At 44.9% G+C, this 23970-nt stretch overlaps 2 protein-coding genes, 1 long non-coding RNA gene and 1 pseudogene across 4 annotated transcripts; 2 read left to right on the top strand and 2 right to left on the bottom strand.

The window, feature by feature from the left end:
- The first annotated feature begins 3775 nt into the window (after positions 1-3775).
- Positions 3776-5769, top strand: LOC120642160. Its single transcript, XR_005662523.1, has 2 exons — positions 3776-4372; positions 5558-5769. It is a non-coding gene; the product is annotated as an uncharacterized LOC120642160 (long non-coding RNA).
- Positions 5770-12773: 7004 nt separating this feature from the next.
- On the top strand, positions 12774-15599 carry LOC120642158 (AT-hook motif nuclear-localized protein 9-like). The gene is made up of 5 exons (XM_039918576.1): positions 12774-13776; positions 14290-14357; positions 14486-14653; positions 14817-14981; positions 15168-15599. The coding sequence occupies exons 1-5, from the start codon at positions 13212-13214 to the stop codon at positions 15402-15404; spliced, it is 1203 nt and encodes a 400-aa protein (XP_039774510.1). The 5' UTR covers positions 12774-13211; the 3' UTR covers positions 15405-15599.
- Positions 15600-15734: 135 nt separating this feature from the next.
- On the bottom strand, positions 15735-17620 carry LOC120642159 (annotated as a pseudogene).
- Positions 17621-18135: 515 nt separating this feature from the next.
- LOC120642157 (FT-interacting protein 3-like) lies at positions 18136-23151 on the bottom strand. 2 transcript variants are annotated; one of them, XM_039918574.1, is made up of 4 exons: positions 22922-23151; positions 22540-22631; positions 21862-22008; positions 18136-21382 (listed from the first exon to the last, which is right to left on the bottom strand). In XM_039918574.1, exon 4 carries the CDS (start codon positions 21346-21348, stop codon positions 18310-18312), a length of 3039 nt encoding a protein of 1012 aa, XP_039774508.1. In that variant the 5' UTR covers positions 21349-21382; positions 21862-22008; positions 22540-22631; positions 22922-23151; the 3' UTR covers positions 18136-18309. The 2 variants fall into 2 exon arrangements, with proteins under 2 accessions (XP_039774508.1, XP_039774509.1); XM_039918575.1 differs by having other exon boundaries at positions 18136-21377.
- Between the last annotated feature and the right edge of the window lie 819 nt (positions 23152-23970).

Raw genomic sequence — 23970 nt, 5'->3', positions numbered from 1 at the left:
TTTATTAGTTATGGTGGCATTTATGTATCTATTTTATTCCAGCACTTCCAGTATTTACTTTCCGTTAAACCTTACTTTGGTGCACAACTGTTATTCTGTAACGACGCACCTACGCTGAGGTAAGCAAGGTGAGTGTTCTGATAGTTCTTAGAATAGCCCACGTGTTTCATACGTGCGCGGGTCCCGTATGATGAGCATACGAGGAGGTGATAAGGCTCAATTCAAACGAGCCTGTCGCTATCTGCCGCCTGATATGGAGCGCGGATTTCTTACCGTGTGATTGTGATCACGGCCATCTCGTAAGGCAATGTTACGAGATGTAAACCTGTCATGCGGTTGGCCATGACCATGACCCTTGGGACACGTCTACCCTTGGATGTCCCGTAAGGCGAGTGTACGGGAAGTGAATATGTTGTTATGACGTATGCAGCGCTGCCCATTCAGCGTCAAACGTTTGGGTGCCGTCTCTATAGTGGACGGTAATGTATGGGTGAATATGTGGGAAACTGCATATGCGTTACCCGTGTGGCGTAGGACACATGGGGGCCGTTCGTGTGTGCTGGCACGAAGGGTCCAGAAATGGATATTTATATCTCTCTCTTGTTGTTTTGGTTTGTCTGCAGGAACACTAACTTCATTAAGCGCGTTATGAAATCCTTGATCGTAGGAACGACTAGTATATATAGGGAGAGTACGTATTTGTGCCACTAGTCGTATTCGTATACCATAATTGGTACTTGCTTGGGTGAGAAACGATAGAACGTGCATGCATCACCTCATCTTTGGTTGGTTGATCACCTTGCTTGTTACTTTGTTTTACTAAAATGTGTTGTTTTTACCCGAATGTCTTCCTAGGTTTGTGTTGTGGTAGTAGGCCAACGTAATCTGCTAGTTTGATCTTGAGTTGGGAAAGTTTTTTTTATAAGTTAGGGGATTTGAGTTTTGTGATAGTCTAGCTTGTCATTCAAATCCAAACTCTTGATCTATACCTCGAATCTATTCCAGCAAAAGTATTGTTGCTTTCTCTTTTGGCTGTCTAAACTTTGATGTCGGTCAACAAAACCTTTCGATCCATGGTCCAATGAATCTTCTAGTATCTCTCAATGTTGGGCATTTCGATTCCAACATTTGAAATCGTGTACCTTCGTTCTTACTCAGTTAATTTTGGAGAAATTAAAAAGATTTACGATAATAATAGCTTTTGAGTAGAGTCATTGTAACATCCTGCATCACCTTATTGGTCAGTGCATTGTGTCGCATCATGATCAGGAATGCATAGGCTGACTAACGGGTATGCGTCCGAGTAGACTTAGGTTGTTTTCGGTTTCGTTATTTTATCTTGCTGTTGGCACTGTTGGGTTGCTACTATCGATTTCTCTTGTAGTTGTGTTTAGCTACATAACCCTGATGCCGCGACGGAACCTAGGGTCTCATGTGTGCTGCAGCCACATGATTGAGCCACTAGGAGCGCGCTGGTGCCAAGGTATATGTGACATAACTCACTGCAATCTCCTTTTATGCAACCTTATTAGTGTCCTAACTTCTAATCCCTCTCAAGGGTATAGGGTTAACGAGAGGTTAGTCTCGCGCAAGAGAACGGTCCTAAGATGCGTGTTGTATTGTGTACATCGCAAACTCATGCGTGTATGCATCATATTTTATGCACCTTCTATATGCATAAAACACGAGCATCATCATCTTTGCACCATGGTGTATGCATCATTGGGCCAGCATCATAGCTAATGCATCAATTCATATGCACCATTCCATTGTGCATGGAACATTTTATCATCGTGTTGCACCAGCATTGCAATCATGCATTCCAGGAGTGCATCATTATCCGAGCCATCAAGCATTGCACTATGGGTGAAACATTTTATCTTTATTCCTTGGTATGGTGGCATTGTACTGGCATAAAGAAGCATGTTTTGTGTAATTCATCAGATAATATAATCCTGAGCAAGGATATTCCGAAAACACCTCCTAAACCATCCTTCCGTTTTACCCTCACTTGTTATTCATGAGCCTTGTGATGAATCTCAATGACATTTGCTCTCCTCGTGTTGCGATCTCTGCGCTGCGAGGGCTTGATTACCTTGTCTCAGCATCATTCCTTGCTTTGTTTGACCTTTTCTTCTTGAACAGAAAATCTTACCTCACTCAATTATCTATTCTACTCGAAGAGTCTCGCAAGAATTGAGTCCGGATGTTTCTTAAAATCATCGTCATCATCCGGAGGCGTCCCTGACTGCATGTAAAGAATGATTTTGTGTAATGCTAATCTCTTTTTCTCCTTTAGCGTCAAAATCGTTCCGTTGTAAATCACGCCATTGCTTTATCAGGTAAGTCTCTGGAAGGTACATCAGTTTTGTTCCAGGTGTCTGCTGGTTTCGTTTATAGCTCCCGTAGGTTCCTGAATGGTTAGCGGACTTGATCTCATGTTACTGTCCAACCGGACCGAATCCCCTGTTGATCGGTAATCAGGTAATCTCATCGGTGGACGGAAGCTGTATGTGAAGCTTAAGCAAAAATCTTATTTCCTGCAATCTGTGGCAGCTAATCCCTGTTGCTCTCATGTTATGCCCCGTTTTAGATCACCTCCTTGCTATCCCTCCGTCTTGTAATGCTTATACATGCACGATCTATATGTGCTACAAGAGATTCTCGTTGGAAGTATGCCTGACGGCGCCGCAATGAAACCAAGAGCCTACTCTGAGCAATCAACACATGCTTGTACTACTCGACACACGCTGGTATGGAGATTGCTAATTATGATCCCTTATACCACTGTGTCGGTGTGCTATCTCCTCGTGGGCATTCCCCACATCTATCCTTCGCTGTTCTGCCTAGAGATCTCTATACTGGATCTAAATCTAGTGATCCTTTCTACTGAAGTTAATTCGAAAGAACTGCTACTGGACGACCATGTTAGAAGACTGCAAGAGGTGGTAGACAAGGGATCCTAGTTAATCTGCCAAAATGATCAGGCAACATATGCCATCACCGTGGGAGCAAGAGGGCATACAACGCGTAAAGTTGGAGAAGTTACCAGTCGGACAAAATTGTGGGAGATATCGAGTTTCTTACACTTTGCTTCTTACACTTTCTTTAAGTTCTCAATCCTTATCTGCAATGACCCCTACAATCAACATCGATCTTCTCTGATGTGACTGTTTCCTGCCGCTTTTGGTGGTTGATCTATTCCTCTCTCCTTGAAAGTCTTTCTTCTGAATCTCGGGACGAGATTCTTTTAAGGGGTAGGGTTGTAACACCCCAGGTGTTAATCACCTGTAGTTATGGTTAATCGTGTATTTGATATCGTTGTTAGCACTAACCTTGCATGCATAAAATCTTTTAATTACATTTTTTGCTAGCTTGTTAACACATGAAATGATGACTAATTTTCAAATCCAATGAAACATGCTTTAAAAATAATTTTTAAATTCTTGCTCAAATAAACTTTTGCCTAAAAACAAAGTTGTAGAGTTTGGAATGGCGAAAAACTTTCGTGTTTATGGTTTTTCAAGTTTCAGTACAAAAATTTGATGAAAACTTTTAATTTTGCTTTGAATAGGACATTAATGCTTTGGTTTTAACATTTCAAATTTTGAACCATGATTTGATCTTCAAATAAAGTTTTGCCTAAAACAAAAGTTGGAGGAAATCAAATTTTGAACAACTTTCATTCTTGGAATTTTTTGAGTTTCTATATGAAGTTTTGAGTTTTGGACGGTCAAAATCGAGCTAAGTTTCGTTGAACCATTTTCTCCCGGCGTTTATCTGCTCCCTTCCGCCACCCATGGCCACGTGACGCGCGGCGAGCACCTGCTCGCCGACGTGCTGTGCGCGCCACGCGCCGGCTCCCGTGGCAGCCTGGGCACGAGCCTTCGCGACCTCCCCGGCCTTATCCTCTCTCGGCATCTCTATCCACTCCCTCTCCCCCTTCCAGTTCCTCCCTCCTCTAGCTTGGTCGAGCCGAGCAGAGCCGCTATCGCCGCCGCTCCGGCCATCCTGGGCCACCGCGCCTCGATTCACTCCGCGAGGAGCCGCACCACATCCACCCGCACCTCCTCCCGCAACCTCAGCTCCCGGACAAGCTCTCCCCAGTTGGAATCGACACCCCCGCCCACCGGTCTCCATTAAAGTTTCGTCGAAACTCAGGCCGTCGCCGAACTCCATCTCTCGGCCACAGTTTCCACCAACCAACGGCTAGAATCGACTCCTCTCGACTCGCTGAAGCTCGTGCTCTCCACGTTCCATCGCGTTCCACAAGTTTCCATGCTCGTTCATGGCGCCGCCACCACTGCCGCTCACTGCTCCCGCCGCCGGCGCCTCTCCGGTCGCCCCCAACCCTCAACGAGACCACCCAGAGGTAGCTCTCGTGTCCCTCATGCTCCCCACCCCTCCCCGGCCGCCGGGATGGCCTCCTCTTGCTGGTACAAAGCTCCCCGAGCCTCTCTGTTCCAAAAATCGCGACCAGGGGCTCCACACAAGAATTGGAACAAGTCCAGGGGGTTTTCTGCGAAGTCTATGACTCATATGAATAGTGCTGCGAAGGGTTCCTTTGTAATACATTGGCTGAAACTTTGAAAAATCGTAGTAAATCATAGAAAAATCAGAAAAATGCAAACTAAAATTTGTTGGATTCCTTGTTCTAAGATCTACAACTTTCCTTGCAGGTTGATCTTAAGTTTCTAAATAGTTTTTGCTCTAGTTTAAATGTTAGTTTAAGTGGTTGCAAGCTTTGAAAATGCATAGTAAATAGTAGAAAAATGGTAAAAAGGTAAAACCAGTTGGGATAGCTTTGTTTTGACATGTATAACTTAGGAAAAATATTTAAGCTGCTGGTTGTTTAATGTTTCTGTGATATTTTGATTTAATCATGAATAATGCTTGTTTTAGCTTGTTTATTTAATATCTGCAGTTTTGGAAGTTGAAAAATTATGAAATTTATGCAATAGCTTACTCTTTGCATGTTTAGTTCACTGTAAAAAAGTCATGTCCAAAACCTATGCACATGTGTGTAAATCTATTTTTGTTCAGCTTGTCTTGTTTAGGCTAAAATAAATGCTTTATGTTAGAAATAAATGTTGGTAATTTATTTTTACACTCTTTATCAGTATCTTGTCATGCTAATTAAGTTGTGCTATCAGGTTCTTGCTGCATGACAAGTTTTTACATTTATATGGTTCCTAGATATAGTTTTTCTTTTGTTATTGCTAAGAAATGTCTTCCTGCATAGATAATTGCGGCAACTTGTTTTGTTCATGTGCTAACCTTGTGAAATCATTTAGAACTAGTATGTTGGTGGTTTTTATAAAACTTGCTTATGTTGGCTTGTTAGCTAAATAAAGTCTTTAGTTGCTCTCTCGTGCTTTGCTTACCATACTTGATGTTCCTTGCTATCTTTCTATGGAAGATTTGAGTAGTATCTAATTAAACACCTTTTGGTGCTTAAATCGGTGTGGTGTGACTCGGTTTATCTTGTATGCCTTTTAAATGCCTCGTGTGTTGTTTTCTTTACGTTCATGCATTTGCATCGTTGCATATCATATAGGTACGCTAGATGTACGACGCGTGGAGCTAAAGGATAAAGTCGGAGCCGAACCCGAAGATGATGTTTGGTTGACATATCCAGAAGATGGATGGATGGATCCCGATGTGCACGACCGAAGGCAGGTGCTCGTCAAGCGAGTGTCATCTAACCAACACTAACTAATTCAGTGTTAATCCCAGGCAAGCCCCGGAGCATAACCCTTAACTTTAGTATTTAATGTTTATTTATATAATTATTGTGCATTTACGTTCTAGGAGTTGATTGGAACCGTAGATGCATGATCCCTAGGTTTCCTTAGTTACTCCACTAGTGTGCAGGTCGTTAGTATTGCAATGCTTAATTAGGGCTCGGTAGAAGTCGAGTGATTCCTGTCACTCGCGAGCTATAGGTCCTGGTTACTTACGGAAAAGTGGTTTGAGAATGAATCTGTGAGGAAAGAAAAATGGAGACCGGGCGGAGAGGAATTGGATTATGGATATGGAATGTTTGGAAAGTGGACCTCCGCCTGTGTCGATTGAGGACCGTTCCGTTGTTGGCAGTGCTGATCGAGGATTGAACAGTACTAACCACATACCGGAAGTAGGAGGTAGTCGAAACCGGTAAGCTGTGTACCACCTTACAGCGGTGATTTGAATTCCGCCATGCTACGCTGGGCGTGGGAGTTGGCGGGTGTTGGATAGGATGCCGCCTCCGGGTTCTCCGGGAGTTCACTGCGAGGGGCCCATCACCTGGGTTTTAGCAGGCGTAGTTCAGATGCCGTGGTAATGTGGAAACAGTTGACGCGCGTGGCCCGACAGGGCTTGCATGTGTCGTGTGAGTTAGGTCCACCTTGCAAGGTTAAATCGGATCGATTCGCCGTGACTCGCGGTTATGAGAGCCTTGATCTCTTTGTCACATCGTAGTAAGAAAATGGAATGAAAGAGGAATGGAAAAGATTGGTTTGTGAGTTACTGAAGAATAATCTGCTCCACCATGTGTGCTCTAGATGTTTAGGCGAATTTAGTTAATACTCGCTGTACTAAATGGAGCTAAAATATTGAAAGTAAGGATTCACTCCTAGCAGCATTTCAGCAAAAGAACTCCAGAGCCAAAAAGCCTGGCATGTCTAGATAATGGGCTAAGTATACCCAACGTCGGGTAAGCCTTGCTGAGTATTAGTATACTCAGGGTTTGTTGTCACCCTGTTTTCAGGTAACTGCTGCTGGCTGGAGCTAACCAGGATTCACATCGGTGGGCTCGATGTGACGTCCTCACGTCATCGTAGTAATCGTTCTTTTTTCTAAACTCAACTTCTAATTAGTTTCCGCTGCATTTTGAACTCTGATATTTTACGTAAACTTGTGTGTAAAAATCCACTTTGTAAATTAACTTTGAGAAATTTTGTCTGCTTGTAATCATCTGTGCTCGTCTTCGTGCGAGACTTCCAGTGTTTTTTCGATCCTTAAACCGACAGACGTCCGGATTACACCGTTTTAAGTGCACAGTAACTTGATTAAACATTAAGATGATAGTTAGCGCACTTAAGCCGGTTTAATTTGGGCGGTCCTGTTACAACGGGAATCACAGCAAAGAACTCATGGACTCCTCGCAATCAAGTGCACCAAAAACGAAATCGAAATTTCATCAAACAAGGCACAAAACGAGGAGATGGATTGATTCAAATCGCCCAGAGGGCACGAGGAGGTTAGGGCCTCCTTTCCCAATCAAATCCACAAGAGTTCTCACACAAACAACATTCAAATCTACCCTAAAGAGATGAACTGAGGAAGAGGAACACAGGAGCGGCGGCCTGGGGAAACAGAGAGTCCACGAACAGATTACAAAAGCCGCTCTTAACCTAACACAAGTGAAGGGGTATTTATACCTGCGGGACCGGTCAGACCGGTGCCAGGGACCGGTCAGACCGGTTGGCCTGCAGCACCCCCTGTACAACGATCTCATCCGACGGCCGAGGTTCTTTCTTCGAAACGAAGTCTTCTCCGCGATGCCGCCGTCTTGATGAAGATCCAGTCCGCGGTTTTGGAGGGTCCGCGAAACCCGGGTAGGTGGCCGGTTTTGAAAAAACTGTCAAAACCTCACGCGCGGGAAGATTCCCGCCTTCACGCCGTGGCCCTAGACGCCGTTCCCGCCTCGGCCTTCTGACGGCCCTAGACGCCGCCCGACGCCCGTCACCTCCTCGCTCGCAGCGAGGCCCTAGACGCCGTCGACGCCCGTCGCCTCCGTCAGTCCCGAGACCGACGCCCGTGCCTCCACGACTTGGCGTCTTCAACCGCCGTCCGCCTCCTTGGTTTTGTGGCGCAAACCAAGAAACCCGCCTTCCGTCGCCGCTTGCGCCCTTGATCCAGGAGTGGACGCCACAACTGCCGCCCGGTCCGAGCTCCGGTCCCGGCTGCCCTTCACCGCCGTCCACCGCACGGTCCATCGGCCACAGCACCTCCACGGCAGTTCCCCGTCGACACTCGACGCCCGTGTACCTGCAATCCAAAGACCAAGCGCACGATCACACCGCACGGTTGACAATTCACTCATCACAAGCAGGATAGAGTACTCAACATTCCTCACTATTTAACACACTAGCCAACACCCCATCCGATCGAGTCAGCCAACATCTATACCGCAACCGGAAAAAAAATGAATGTCATCACCGAAAATCTGCCAATGTGATCGGAAAACGGAAAATTTGACTGATCATCCATACCGCAACCGGAAAAATGAAAATCCTAACCACAAATCAGCCAACGTGACCGAAAATTTATATTAGGCGAGAAAAAATAGCTAGAAACCACCGGAAGAAAATGAAGATCTTAACCGAAAATCAGAAAATGTGATAGGGAAATTTGTATTAGATGGGAAAAATAGCTCTAAATCGAAATTTGTACCTTGTGACAAAAAAATGTTATACTAGAATTATGTTAGTTTTTTTGGTTTGCCGTGAATTTCCACCATGAGACCGCAATTATGTTAGTCTTTTTTGCACGTTCGATTTTGGAGATTGAAAAATAAGAAATCACGCCAGAGCGAAGGTTTTTGTGGTCCCAGCCGGCGAAGCAGTTCTTGCTCCCGCATTATCCGCCACGGATTTTCAGTTAAAACAAAGATATTTTTGTTGCCACATGATTTTTTTCATGACCTGATTATGTTGCAAGGCAAGCAGGGAACTATTTTTTTTCTCCCAGTTACAATACCACATTTCTAATTTTAGAATCGTTCTTTTCCTATTTGGGCCTGGTTCATTGTTTTCCAATTTCGCCTTGTTCCACGTCGTGGGGCAATTACGATAACAAGTTTATGGTTTCAGAATCATTATTTCACTGTTTCAACCTATTCCACGCAGTGGGATAATTTTCGAGTTACAGGAATTATTTTCTAGTTTCGGAATCGTTGTTTTTCAGTTTCGAGGTGGTTCCAGTCCGGGGTGTAATTGTCTGGTTTCTGTATCGTTGTTTTCCTGTTTGGGGCTCGTTGGGTGTTATTTTTCAGTAAGAACCATTTTTCAGTTTTGGGATGGTTTTTCCTGTTTCAGCTTGGGTAGGGGTGGGGTATTATCCAGCGCCTTGTGTGTTAAATAGCACCAAACCATGAAGCTACTGAATTTTAGGGGGGGAGGTCTGAGAGAGCTCTGCTACACCAAAAACAGCTCCGCTCCATTAAAAAAAATACTCAAACAGGTCAACCAGCTCCACTCCACTACAGGAAAAATTAGCTCAACTCAAGGTTTTTTGGGAGCTCTTCAAGAGGTGTTCCACCAATTTTGGGACCCGGTGGAGTTGGAGATAATTATCCACCCGCCACTGGTTACACATCTTTTCCATACCCTTTCACATAAAAAATAGAAAAAGTCAACAACAGGTGATCCCAACCCTGCCGAGCAGTGCTCCCTGCCGCCGCCGCTGGGGCTCGCCGCCGCCCATCGCTTCCTCAGCCTGGCGTCGGCCATGGCTTGCACACTAGAAGAGATGGATTGAGGTAGAAGACAACCTGACAGGCATGACCCGTGTGGAAGTGTGTGTGGGGGGGGGTGGAGTTTAGATGGGCTGAGCTGGGGTGCTACTTGCACACTGGGTTGTCGAGGTGGAGGGAAGTGGACCTCTGGAATTTGTGAGGTGGACCTTTCCCAAACATGATGGAGTGAAATTGCAAGAGTAGAAGTTAAAGGTGGAGTGAAGTTTATGGAGCAAAACTGTTTTTTTAGGTGGAGCTCTCCGAAACAACCCGTAATATTGGGCTGCAAGTCGTGATGCATGAAAAGCTCCAAATCAGGCTTTTAATTACTATAGTACTTCCTCCGTTCCAAATTGTATATCATTTTGGCAAATCTAGATACATAGATTTTGCTATGCACCTAGATAAACACTATGTCTAGATATATGACAAATAATATACATCTAGATTTGCCAAAACAACCTATAATTTAGAATGGAGGGAGTACAAGCCAATGGGTGTACGTCGTCGGTCCGTCCTTGTTAAAGCAAGTATGCATGCGACGCGCGTCGTGTTAGTTAGTTCCTTGGCACGCAGGGCGGCTGCTGGATGCTGCCTTGCACTAGCGCGCGTGTTCCGAGCCGAGCAAGGCGACCCGATCGGCATGAGCACGACTGGGCAACTGGCCGGCGAGGATCGACCGGCTAGATGATCTATCGTCTATCTGGCTGCCGTTGCGAGCGGATTGGAAAGGGACGCCACTTGGGTCACTGACCAGGGCCCGCTCGATCGCCTAGTAGATATTTTGTTGCTGCAGCCGCCTGCAGCGATGAGTTGAGGCTTGCTAGCTAGTAGCCAGTGGCCTGCTGCCCTGGCTAATCGGATGCCATCCTTTGCTCTCGCCTTAGCTTTGATGGGTCCCAACACAACACAACGCAACGCAATTGCGACGTCGCGCGTGTACGTGTGCTCGCCTGATGGGATTGCAAGCGTGCTCGAGCATTGTTTACATAAAAAAAATAAAGAACTTTTACAATAATTGAAAAAAAAGAGCTGTCCATCTGATGAAATTGTACAATGGTTAAGAAAGGAAATATATGGAAGTACTTAGACTACAGTACCTGGTGGTACAAAAATGTGGGATCGAATATTAATTTAATTTAATTTTTATAAATACCTTCCAGAGATCAAGATCTAGAATAAAAATTCATTCAAAAGTACCTAAAAGTACCCATTGCTTACCATCATTGTAACAGAGCTAAAAAAAAGATTATTATTTAGAAATATTATATTGTAAAACTAATTGCAGAACTCTTAGACACAAGCAGAATCTAATAAAAATATTTAATTTATAATTAGCGGATATTTATTGTAATATCACCGTAGCAAATTAAGAATTAATTAGACTTGTTAATTAGATTCACCCGCAAAATTCATAAAGTTTAGCTCTGCGAAAACGAACACAACCTGACCCCAGCTGCCGCCTGCCGGCCCTTTCACTCTCAAACGGAACGAAATTGTATATAATCATCCCAAGAAAGAAACACGTACAACTACCGGACTGTTCAGAAGAGTACGTACGCAGGTAGAAACTAACCATCGAAAGCACGTCGAAATATTAAATATAACAAATAATATGGAGTACTAAATGTAGGTAAATAAAAAACTAATTGCATAGTTTTGATGTACGTTGCAAGACGAATCTTTTGAGCCTAATTAGCTTATAATTGGACAATATTTACCACATACAAACAAAAAATACTACAGTATTTTTCGCAAACACTTTTCGCATCTTTTTTGCAACTAAACACAGCACATGCATGCAAATTCCAAAGTGTAGACTTAGGGGGTGTTTAGAAACAGGGACTTCAAAAAAGTCCTAGGGACTTTTTAGTATTTAGAAGTATTAAATAAATATTAATTATAAAACTAACTGCAGAACCCTGTGGCTAAACTGCGAGACGAATCTAATGAGGTATCTTAATCTATGATTAGCGAATGGTTACTGTAGCATCACTGTAGCAAATTATGAATTAATTAGGCTCATTAGATTCGTCTCGCGAAAAAACACTCAGCTGTCAAAAAACATTTATAAACAGATTTTATTTAATACTATAAAATAATAAGATTTTTTTTGATGTGATAGGGACTTCTGAAAAAAAGTCCTTGAACCAAACAAGGCCTTATTAATCATGCACCCTCGCCAGTTTTGGGGTAAGCAAAAAGCAAGCTGCCCAATCTGACTTGAGGCGGGAGACCGGGAGCTCGAGCTAGGCTACCTAGTTGCTGCTGGCAGTTGAGAGCTGGAAGCAGCCAGCAGAATGAAAAGGAGGAGCGATGAGTGAGGTCATAATCATGGCAGCAGGTTTGTGGGGGACGAAAGGGATGGGCCATATGCTAGCTCGCCTCATATTCAAGGGCATCACGGATTGGTCGGTACATGATCGAGATGTTGTTTCGTGGATGGGGCCGGGTTCATATGTAATATTGTAATTAACTTGTATTATTGAGAGTTTTTACTCGGAATTAATTTGTGATTTTTGATCTCTTAGTAGCATACACTTAGTAGTATATGAATAAGAGCAACAGCAACTTGACTGTGATAGTACAATCAATTCAGATGCACGATAAAAAAGGAGTAAGAATTTAGCCAAAATTAAATGCCTCGAGAAGGATGCAATACTTGGATTTTTTTCACAATTACTAACTACTCCCTCCTTCCCCATTTATAAGGCATACACGTATATCAAGATTCAAATCTTCTCATCTTTGACCAATAATTTGACTATTAAATTTTTATTTTTATAATGCAAATTTCATATGATTGGATTCATAATCAAACATAGTTTACAATGATTATAAGTTTATAATCAAAAGTGATATAATATATGATAAATAAATGGTCAAAGTGTTGTTTAGAAGACCGTGTCATGTTCCACCATGCCTTATAAACGGGGAAGGAGGGAGTATATAGTGTAGATTTTTTTTTGAATTAAACATGACCTTATGTTCCGATTTTTTCTTTAACTGTACTTGATATTCATTTTTGCATGCTCCAGCTCCAAAAGTCGAAGCAAAAAGGAAGAAGGGTCGTGGAACTGGAAGTGTGGAAAAGTCGAGCGAAGCTGAAGGGCGCGTGGTGGGTCGGAAGGAACTGTGGCGTGGGGGCAGCCGGGTAGCGAGAGCCCACCGCCCGCGGCGGACGGAAACGACGGCGGCGCGCAACGCAACGCAACGGATGGAGAGGAGAGCGGCGCAAATCGGGGGCGGGGAGGGCGCCCGCAGTTGCTATCTTTTTCGTCGGGTGCACGGAAAATCTATCTTATCGCCTCTGCTTGCTTGCTGGTGCCCTGCCCATCCTGAAAGACACAGCGCCGCTGCCCCTGCCGCTCTCGTCTCGTCTCGTCAGGTCCCCAGCCGCCCATCGTCTCCCTCGGCCAAGCCAACCGCGTCGCGTCATCTTATCTCTCTCTCTCTCCCATCATTTCATCTGATCCATCGTCTCATCTCCTATCCCCTTTCCCTTCTCTCTCCCCCATCCTCCGCTCCGCCTGCCCATGCCCGTGCTCCTGCCTTCTCGCACGATTCTCCACCAAGGCCGAGGCCAAGGCGACTGCACCTCTTCCGCCGGAGGAGGAAGAACGGCGACAGAGCGTTCCGGTGATCGGTCCTGATCGGAGAAACAGAGCGCCGATTCCAAATAAAGCTTCGTCCTTGGGGGCGACTTCCATGCATGGACGGCAAGGAACTCATCTCACCGTCCGACCTGCAGTCATTCTACCAGCACCAGCAGCAGCAGCAGCAGCACAGGGCCGCGCTCGCCGCCGGCGGCGGCGCTCATAGCCCGTCCTCGCTGGCCGGGATGCACTCCGTCATCCGCCCCATGCCCAACATGAACATGAGCGCCACCGCTATCCTCAACTCCATCGGCGGGGGCTCCCTCGCCGGCATGCAGTTCCAGATGGACACCGCGCCGCCGCCATTGATGCACAACAGCACAACCATGGCCTCCGTCTCCGCCTCCGCCTCAGGCACCGTCCCGCCCGCCCCGGCCCCCGCCGAGCCCGTCAAGCGCAAGAGAGGGAGGCCGCGCAAGTACGGGCCCGACGGCACCATCAAGGCGGCTGCCTCCGCGGCGCAGCAGCAGCACCACCAACTCGTCAGCGCGCCGCCGAGGATGGGCTCGTCCATGTCAGGACCCGACATGCTGCAGGGCGTGATGGACGACCCGGCGCACAAGAAGCGCCGTGGGAGGCCGCCGGGCACCGGGAAGAAGCAGCACACGTCGCCCTCCGTAGGTAAGTGCGCCCTCGTCTCTGATCTTTTAGTTACCACCAAATATACTCTAGATGATTCTGTTTTTTTTCCAAACAAATCTGAAATAGGATTCCAAACGACTTTTAAAACTGGTAGATGTGTTTTTTTTTTACCTTTTCGATTGATACGTATAGTACATGTAAGCCAAATCTTCTCGCTAAAGAAAGTATGATAAACATGTCAGATTTTGCGATGTCAATTGCACCTTTCTTTAACGAGTTGGAGAATCATTCTGTGGTCTCAGAAATTGTAGGTTTTGCTTTCTCCCTTTTTCCTTCTGCCACCTATCCATGTCCTCTGAACTCGAAAAAACTATGTCAAAGTCAGCTACAGACCAATAATGTCCATTCATTGTCTGGAGATGAAGAACATGTTAAATTCGGCCTACCCCGAGAATTGCAGGCAACTGAAAAACACGTTTTGTCAGACAACTCAGAAATCAAACTGAAGCCAACGATTTCTATTCTGTCGCCTGACGCCATCTCGTGTTTCAGGGAATGCGTTCGCTGGTTCAGCTGGAACGAGCTTCACTCCGCACATCATCACGGTATCTCCTTCAGAGGTGCGCTGGCAATGCATACTGCTGTTTCGCTCATCTTTGCTGTGCTCTTGATGTTTCAAGAAAATGCAGCTAGCATTCCCTTCCCGTTAGCTGTTCTTTCTGACAGTCGCCATTGGTACTTTGACCAGGACGTGGCGGCGAAGATCGCTGCCTTTGCGAACCAGTCTTCAAGGGCGGTGTGCGTCCTCTCGGCGACGGGGTCCGTGTCCAGGGTCGTGCTGCGCCACCCGGGCGACGCCTCCCCCATGACAAGGGTTCACTCGTCGCCGCCTTACAAGAACCCGGCCATCTACGAGGTACGCGCACAACGCAATGCGGCTATAAAGGCCTGTCTGGGACGACGGATTCCACATCAACCTGTGGAATTCAGTGAAATTTCCAGGGGAAATCGTCCCTGGCAAATGGAGCCCGATGCTTTTCAACTTATAATAACTCTTTGCACGTTGTGCATGATTGCAGGGTTTCTATGAGATCCTAAGCCTAACCGGCTCTTACAACCTGGCCGAGGGCTCACAGCAGGGCCAGCAGCAAAGTGGTGGCCTCAGCGTCACGCTCTGCAGTCCGGAGAGGAATGTGATTGGAGGTGTTTTGGGTGGACAACTGGTAGCTGCAAGTACCGTGCAGGTACCGTTCCAAAAGAACATCCTCTCTATCTGTCTGACTGTCTCTAGTTCAAGTATTCAACTGAATGAATGGAGTTTGTAAATGTTATAGTTCAGACTGGTTGGTTAGTTGGTTACTGAATGAATGTTCAGACATGTATGGAGTTTACAAATACTATAATTTTGGCTGGCCTATATATATGTGCAGGTTGTATTGGGGAGCTTTCACCAGGGAGGGTCGAGATCCAAGTCGAAGAAAGCGGCGAAGCAGGCGGCCTTCAGCCCGGACTCGCTCACCGGCGGGCAAGAGGCGTCCCCCAGCTCCGGCCACAACCAACAAAATCTAACGCCACCCTCCTCCGTAACAGGAACAGGAGGGTGGCCCACCTCCGGGATATTTGACACCAGAAGTTCCAGCATTGATATCAACTCATCTAGAGGCTAGCTCATTTGTCGATAATTCCAGTTCCCTCTCGTCTCGTCTCGTCTCGCCAGAATTTTCTGTTTGCACAAGAATACCCAAACCATACTTCGAAATAGCTTGTTCGGTTTTTTAAAGTGTTATAGAATTCAATTCACTAGGCGTCGCTCAAATGTTCTTGCTTATTCGAATCCGAAGATCCCCTTCTTCCTTGTATGATGTGCCATTCCCAGTCATGCATGCTGATTGCTGAGGGCAAATGCATCATTGCTGTAGAGGCCGTGATAATTGCTTATTCCATCGCCAAGATAAAAAAAGAAGAAATGCAGCGAACACCGTAACATGTTGGTAGCATACACTGGGATAAAAAGGGGGCAAGAATTGCTCAGAAGCCAGAACGGTATGCATACAGATGAATAAAATAAAATAACCAGTGGCGAAAAAAAGCAGGCAGGCAGCATATAACAGAACCGCATCTGCATGATGGTCTTCCAGTCCACACAGAGCTCTAGGCTTCCAAAACCTTCTCGATGTCATTCTGCAGAAACGACGTCAACCAGGTGAATCACCATGTTCGTGCAGAGAGCAGACTATTATGTCTTAAACCATCACCTCAATGCTCGACGGGGAGCTGATCGGTGCAAATCTGCCCACGACGTGCCCATCTTTGTCAACTAAAAACTTGGTGAAGTTCCATTTTATGCACTCTCCAAACAGACCGCCTTTCTCTGACTTCAGAAACTTGTACAATGGAGCGGCATTGCTGCCGTTCACATCAACCTGCTTGACAACTCTGGGTCTATTTAGACTGAAACGATGCCTATCTGGTTCCATGCTAACAAACAGAAGAAAACAAGGAAGGTTCTTCATTGGATATACCTTGCCAAAAATAGGATACTCAGCTTTGAAACGGGTGCAAGCAAGCTCAGCAATCTGCTCATTGGTACCTGGCTCTTGTCCACCAAACTGATTGCATGGGAAAGCCAATATCTCCAATCCTAACCAACCAGAGCAGAAAACGGCAAACATAAATGGAACGTGCAGAGAAAACAAAGTTTTGGGTTATTGGCTCTCCTGTTGAGAGCAAGTTATGCCAACATTAGAACTACAAACTTGTTTAAAAATAATGATAGGATATAACAAGAAAAAAGGATGCAGCAGCCTCCATTTCCAGATAAATGACAGCTCTAGTGACCTGAGCGTCCACAATAGCACGAGGAAAATGAAATAATCCATGCAATGAAAATTTGGATAGAAGTACAAGGGACACTGGAATTTACATTTTGTATAAAAGTAATCAAGAAATAGTTTAATTGAGTTCCCCAATCCCCAAAGAAAATGGGGAAGCCCAAAAGATCTGGTAGGAAAAATACCATATATTCCCTACAGTTACAATAGAACTAGCTTGGTTTTGACACTAGTCGCAGCATGCTCAATCAAGGAATAATAGCTATCAGGTTCTGGTTTAAACTGTTCTCCAAACAACTGAATCAGGATTTGTTCATACTACAAGAAAGTTAATGGTAAAATCAGGAGAACACTGCTTGTTTGCCATTACTTTGAGCCTTGAGGGAACTAGAAAAATACATGCAATGGACAAAAGCAACTTACCTTTGTCCCCATATTTCTGATGGAGTGATCCCAACTCAGTATAGTTTGAATTCGTCAGACCACTACAAGGGTATCAAAGTCAGGTAGAAAAACACATAGACAAAAAGAACGAAAAACTCGATAAACCATCTCAATGAAATTATAAAAATCTAACCATTGGGAAGCCACATTCACGATAAGCAGAACATTCCCTATCTGCTAAGCTCCACATCACTTCCCCTCGAGTCCTGCGAAATAAATTGTGGAATTCAAGGTTTCAAATACCATAAATGTTAAAAGAAAACCAAGAATTTGGATTTTGTTCTCTTCTTCATAAATAGTACAATGCATTCATTAAAGAAAATCAATGCAGTCTGTCAAAGTTTCACATACAAACCAGGACATGTTCGATAAGAGAAATGGATGCCAGAGAGAGATCAAGGGAAGGACGGAGACTAGAGTCAAGACCTTCACGACGAAGTCATGGACAGAGCTAGCGAGCTTGGACGAAGACTCCGCCGCACCCATCTTTGGTTCAAGCAATGTTCAAATGTTTTCTTGGACAAGGCGCTGGAGAAAGGATTGTTTGTAGAAGAAGAAAGTAAAGTGATAATACTTGGAACGAGAGGAACAAAATTATGGCAACTGACGAGTACTTATCATGGAATTTTGTTCTGCATTTCAGAAAACATTCCCTTTAAGAATTCTCCCTTTTTGCTGACCAGATGCTTTCCCTAGATGCTAATGCCAGCCACAAACAAATAAAAGAACGAAGTGATACTTGACTGGGCTAGTTCTGAATCACAAATATTTCAATGGCAGATAATGATACACTGAAACAAGTCAGGATATTATAGAATGTTGGACCACACAACAGCAACAAAAGATAGCCTTCCTCCTATCCTTGCATGAAGCTGAATTACAAGTAAAACTCGCATGCACACACCAGAACTAGTTTAAAAAATAGAAATTAACTGCAGAAAAATGGGCTGCACAAGCACAACAATCAGTAGTTGATCAAGATTAAGGTTTTGAGTATAAGCTAGCAGATCCATAGCTAAATGCAATTTTAGGACTGCAGATGGGGGACAGAGCACAGACCAAAGCGAGCTACTAAACAGTGGCGAAGTAGAAATTCAGAAAGGATCAACACAAAACCAAAAACTATTAGGTCTAAACAAGATTTTGGCAATTATTCCCAGAATTCAGCAACTGATACGGATTTACAGGCTCTCAAGTCCTGAACATAATTATAAATAGCAACAAAGTCATCCAGACTACAGTAACACAGAATGCATCTCTAGGTATTACAACTTAAGACCACCAAACGGCAGCTTATTTATAGCATACTGTCGGTCCTAGCTGGCAACCGCCTGAAGAAGTTCACTGGTACTGATGGTAACCTATGTCTGAACCTTGGGTGCCTCATGACATAGAACCCTCCTAGTGCAGCAAGAACTTGAAGTGGTGTAACATACAGTACTACTGCTGCTATCAAACAAAACAGGACAAAGACTGCTGTGGCCCGAGGGTCCCTCCAGCTAAGCAATGCTTGAACCCTCTCCCCTTGTGTTGCTACATCGCCAACCACTGTTTGAATCCTTCCAGCAACACTCCTCAGTCTGTCATACCTCATCCTTACAATCTCAGGATTGCGGCTGGTAGGGAACGTATCAAACTCTTCATCAAGTTCATCGGGATGAACAGCTTCTGCATGAGAGATCTTGGTATTCATGTGTGGAGGATAGCGGGGTCGGTAACGGAAGTTCCAAATCCCAATAAGAAACATGTACAAGAACACTGTTGGGAGTATGAGCTCCGGAAAGCACACCAGCATTATATAGAGAATGTGAACTAGCACAGTGGTAATAGGATTCTTCCATGCACAGACACCACTGAACCACTTGCTAACAGCAAACAAGCCTGAGAAAACTGTCATGAGTCTGAAGAAGTTTGCTTTGCTTTTCCTCATGCTCCACAAGTGAGAATCGAAATCTGTCATGTATTCAACAACTTCCTTTCTCAAAGGTGGCTCCATCCGGCTAAGTCGAGCAGCCACAATCTGGACAGCTTGGTGGCGCAGCATATCAACCTGAAGCACAGGTATTGGGCGCACATAGTGCATTTTTGGAAGCAAAGGACGAGAGTACAGATACAACATGTTTACCAGTGATGTTGAGGAAAATCGAATCGCTAGGTGCAGTTCACCCATCTTTTTGACCCCCGATGAGTGGAGAACAAGGAGAGGATACGAGTGGGTGTACACACGCCCAGTTTCAAGTGTGGAAAGGCGTATTCGAACCTTGCCTATCTTCCCATCTTTGCCAATGGATGTCTTCTCCCCACTCTTCTCTCCAAGTTGGCCATTGTCAAAAACACCAATAGTCAGGACAGTTGCAGGATCATAGACTTCCCAGGTGTACTGTTCGTTGAATCTGGGGTTTGGATTGTTCATGATGGTACGTGTCCTTACCCACTTAGACCCGTACTTAGCAACACAATAGGTATCTGATGAACCTTTTCCGTCTCGTGTTTTCATAGGAACAATCCCTTGAGCACCAAGGATACCAAGTTCAAGCAAACCAATGGATGGCTTCCAGAGTTGCTTGGCTGTTGGTCTAAGGTCACTGCTGTAGTTTGTCGACTCATCAAGAACATGGTAACCTCCATCAAGACAGAGACGGAGATGAAGCCGAGTAGAGAACTTTTCCTTCTTCAGTTGGTCCACATCAACAAGTACGGGCTTCTCGAGATTGAACCACTTTCCATGGACAATACGGTCATCAGCACGTCTATCAATCATTGTCAATGGTATAATTACTCGGCCAAGCATTTCATCTTTATTAGGAGCCACACGATCCTCAAGAGTCAGAATAAGGTTATCCTCAAATGGTTCAGCAGCCACAAACAAAAGGTCTTCATTCCAAAATGGGTTGAAATTTCTAGCCTGCACAGGTTTCGTCCTCCCTAGTTGATGCCCCACCTGAGCTCTCACAAATACGTCTGGATAGCGGGTCTTATCGAATATAGCAACATCTTGGGCCTCAACTATATTAACTCGCAGGTACCACAATCTGGGAGCATGATATACTTTAGACTTCATGTGTGTTACAGCGGATGGATCTTCAAGTGTTGCAGCATCCGAATGCCAGGCATCAGGAAATGCTTCATCAGCTTGTGTGCCAATCCAAACTGCAAGCATGAGCTCACCCATGGACTTATCCCCGCTCTTTCCAACAAGCCGGTACCATTCTGGAGCCAGTGCGCTGTCAGGGGGCACACGGATTGGAACATCATTTAAATCAAATCGCACCAAGCCAACAAAGTCATCCTTAAGCAAATCTTTGTCTTTGACCACAACTTCAAGGACAGATGCCTGCATACGGTCCCTGGAAAAGGCAAAGACTGCATTCCACTCAGGATTCCTCTGCTTCTCAAAGTGCTTAGTTATCCCTCTATAGTTGCCAACTCTCACTTCAACAAAAGGATCCAAGCTTCCAGTGACATCCATGTCAGGCAAGTCCCGAGCCCTGACCACACGAACAAACAGATACTGCATTCGCTCCACAAGGTCATAAGTGCTAGCATGCTTTTCACCACGTATAACCCGGCCACCGACAACCTGCCCACCACCAAGAAATGGACTGGTCTCTTTGAGTGCATAGTCCATGGGCTGCTGAGAGGCCGCTGAATACATTCTCACGATCCTGGGTTGTTGAGGTTCAGGTTTCATCTGGTCTACAGAGTACTTGGAAGGCTGCTCACCAAAACTAGCTGGAAGATGGCCATGGTTATGATGATGCTGTGCCTCCTGAGCAATGGTGTGTAAGGTTCTCGCCTCAGACCTATGCTCCTGAGATCGGTGCAGGTTAGTACCAGTTATATCAGCTGCAATTTGTTCTGCTGCACTTGGAGCTGGAGGAGGATTATTCGAAACAGGGTCCATTGCAGGAAGAGGGTTTGAAGCTTTGATGGCAGGGTCATTGGTGATGTATACTTTCAGACCCAGTTCTCCTTTGACGCGCGAGAACATCCCGCGCTTCTCCAATGGATAATGCATGACCACCGCATCAGGAAAGGGCACAAATGAGGTTCCAGCAATCCTAACCTTCCCAAGGAAGGACCTGGAACTTTCCATGGTTTTGTTGACATTGTATACATATGCTTCAAGGGCGAGCTCAGGAAGATTAGAAGGATCTGATATATTGAAGTAGAAGCGCTCATTCCACACCGGGTTCAGGTCCTTCTCCTTGACGGCAGTGCGGAACCGCTGCTCATCAAAGGTGAGCTCGACGCAGGCACTGGCAGAACCTTGCCCGTCCTTGGGCATCAGATCATGAGCACTTATGACCTCCACACCCAGCTTATATGCAGCCATTGCCTCTGCTAATGTTGTAGTTCACAATACTGCACTGCACAAGAAAGATTAAATTGTTGGAATTGCCTTAGAAATAGGAATCCAAGAAGTAGCTACTTAAGCAAAAAAAAAAAAGTAACAGGCTAACACAAACTGCAACAGAAAAACAAACAGGACGTGCAAACTGAATAACTTAAAAGTATAATTGTATTTAAAGATACAGATTAAATGAGAATTATACTTCCATATAGTAACTCATACATCAATTTTTCGATCATGTCGTCAAACTTGTAAACAGTGGACGTATATTGAAAAACTAAATCTCTAGGAGTGTTCAACTCCCCAACATTTTTTTTTTGGAAAACAAAACGATATTACCACTACGTAATGCAGCAAACATACCAGAAACAATCTGAGTGGAACAGGTGTGTGCCAAGATCAAATATTTGGATTTGAGGACTGGCAGTGAAAGAAACTATTCTGTGCCAGCAAGATGAACAATCTTCCCAAGCAAAAGCAAGCAAGTGTCCTTACCAACAAAAGAAGAAGTCAACTCAAGGCTGGCTGGATCTCCACTCCACGCGTACGTTGAAGGAAGAGAGGCACAGTTGCGTTGGAAGGGTGACTGGATCAAGATCGAGGAGTGTTGCAGCTGATGCTGTAGTAGCTCACTATGTTGCACTGCAGAGAGAAAATAGTGCACTGTTAGCAATGCCTGCAAATGAGTCCATGGAGTGGCTACTTGAGCAGGAGGATTTATGAAACAGACTATCATCAGTAATCAAAAGAAATGATGGAATCCACTTTTGTTTTAAAAAAAGAGAGAGAAAAAAGGTTGATGTATCATGTCCTAAAACCTGTATGAGTCAACATCAATCAAGCGAAGACTAAAAATCCCTTTGACACCTGATTCTGGGACCATACATAAGTATCTGAGGCGATTCGCTAAGCACTGGTCGGTGACACCGATAGCTGTTAGTTGAGAGCTGATGTCGACAAACCCAAAAGAAGAAGAAAAAAACAGGCTACGGATTATTAATATTTGGCTTCCTGGACTTATCTGAGGCCCAAGCACATCAGACTTTACAGATAGAGCGCAGGAATCATAGGACTGAGACTGACGCGTATAATCTATTGAATCTGAGCACGCACGTTGGCGCGATTAGTTAAATCAGGAAGTATATATATATATCAAAAAAAAGTTGTATATACCGGTGCAAAAAGATGGAGGAGGAGCTTTTGGACGTCGCGTCGTCGCCCCGCAGCGCTGAAGTCGGACGTTGGAAAGCGACGCAACTGATGACCTGGATAAAGAAAAGGAAAAAGGAAGGAACTAAGATAAACATGCAAGTGAAACTAGACTTTCCAAACAGACGCATAAAAAGACCTGCGATTCCAGAAACGCAGAGAGGGGGGAAATAATAGAAGGAATTGGACACACAAACAAACATGAAGAAGCTAGAATTCGACGTAGAGAAGAAAACAAAAGAAACAAAATCCTAGAGTTGGACACGGGAGGCACCGCAGGACGCTGAATCGAACAGATACACACAAAAAAGAAGAAGAAGAAGAAAGGATGTCCAGATCCGGTCACCTGTGAGCGCGGCGGTCCCAGATCCGGCTGCCCCAGCGTAATGCCTTGCGAATCCGAGGCTCTGGCAGGCGCGGGAAGCAGAGCACCGAGGCGATGGCCCTCAGGCGGCGGCGGGGATGGATGGAGGCCTGGACATCATGGTCATGGAGCGGGGGATGGGGGGGGGGGGGGGGAGAGACGGAGACGGAGAGGCTTTTTGTTTTTGAGGGGTTTTGGAATGCAATGCGTAGGAGCTGCTCTGGGAAAGGCCGGAAGGGGAGGGAAGCCAAGGCGAAGCGGGCGGCGTGCTCTTTGCGTGCGCGTGCGTGTTTCTTGGCTTGGCTTGTTGTCCGTTTCCGTTAGGCCACTCCAGTCCCAATAGGAGTTTCGGTGAAGTTTTATGTACATTAATTAGCATGTCATGTAAAATTATATGATGACATAGCATAAAATTTAAGAAAAAAGAGAAAAAATCAGTTTCATCTAGATAAAACTCTCTCTACACAAATACCAACACTCTATGAGTCTTAAAATTAAATACAACATAGATACTATCAAACCACAACATGAAACTATGCATTATGAGAGGTGATTTCAACTATTGTTTTATAGTTTTTTTGTTTATGTGGCTACTTTGAAAACATCAATATGAAACCTTCCACTCTAATTAGCCTTACCAGTGCAGTGCAGTGCTTGCTGTCACGCTGTGCTACAGCTGTAGGGGTGGGCAAATTTAACCGAAATCGAAGAACCGAACCGAAAGAACTGGAACCGAAACCGAAATAACCGGAACCGAAAAATTCGGTTCCTTGTTCGGTTCCAGATATTGAAGAACCGAAATAACCGAAAAAAATTCGGTTCCTACCCTCGGGTAACCGAATTAACCGAAAGAACCGAATTATATAAACTTTGCATTTTGTAAGAGTATATTTAGTTTATATGTGATGTATCATACTTCAATTGCCATGTATTTCTCTTACTATATTGTTATTATTCTCTTCTCAATTATTATTCTCTAAAGTAGAGGAAGTATTGTCTAAATTTGCTATAGAACATGTATATTTTTCTTG

This window comes from Panicum virgatum, chromosome 7K, assembly GCF_016808335.1.
Source record: "Panicum virgatum strain AP13 chromosome 7K, P.virgatum_v5, whole genome shotgun sequence".
Classification (NCBI taxonomy): domain Eukaryota; kingdom Viridiplantae; phylum Streptophyta; class Magnoliopsida; order Poales; family Poaceae; genus Panicum; species Panicum virgatum.
Note: the sequence above shows the minus strand (reverse complement) of the source record. Positions and strands in the feature narration are given on the sequence as shown.

Excerpts from the sequence above, each read along its gene's own strand:
- LOC120642158 (XM_039918576.1), top strand. The coding sequence starts at position 13,212 with ATGGACGGCAAGGAACTCATCTCACCGTCCGACCTGCAGTCATTCTAC. Across the intron at positions 13,777-14,289 it reads GCACACGTCGCCCTCCGTAG|GGAATGCGTTCGCTGGTTCA; the intron begins GTAAGTGCGCCC and ends CTCGTGTTTCAG. Across the intron at positions 14,654-14,816 it reads AGAACCCGGCCATCTACGAG|GGTTTCTATGAGATCCTAAG; the intron begins GTACGCGCACAA and ends GCATGATTGCAG.
- LOC120642157 (XM_039918574.1), bottom strand. The coding sequence starts at position 21,348 with ATGGCTGCATATAAGCTGGGTGTGGAGGTCATAAGTGCTCATGATCTG.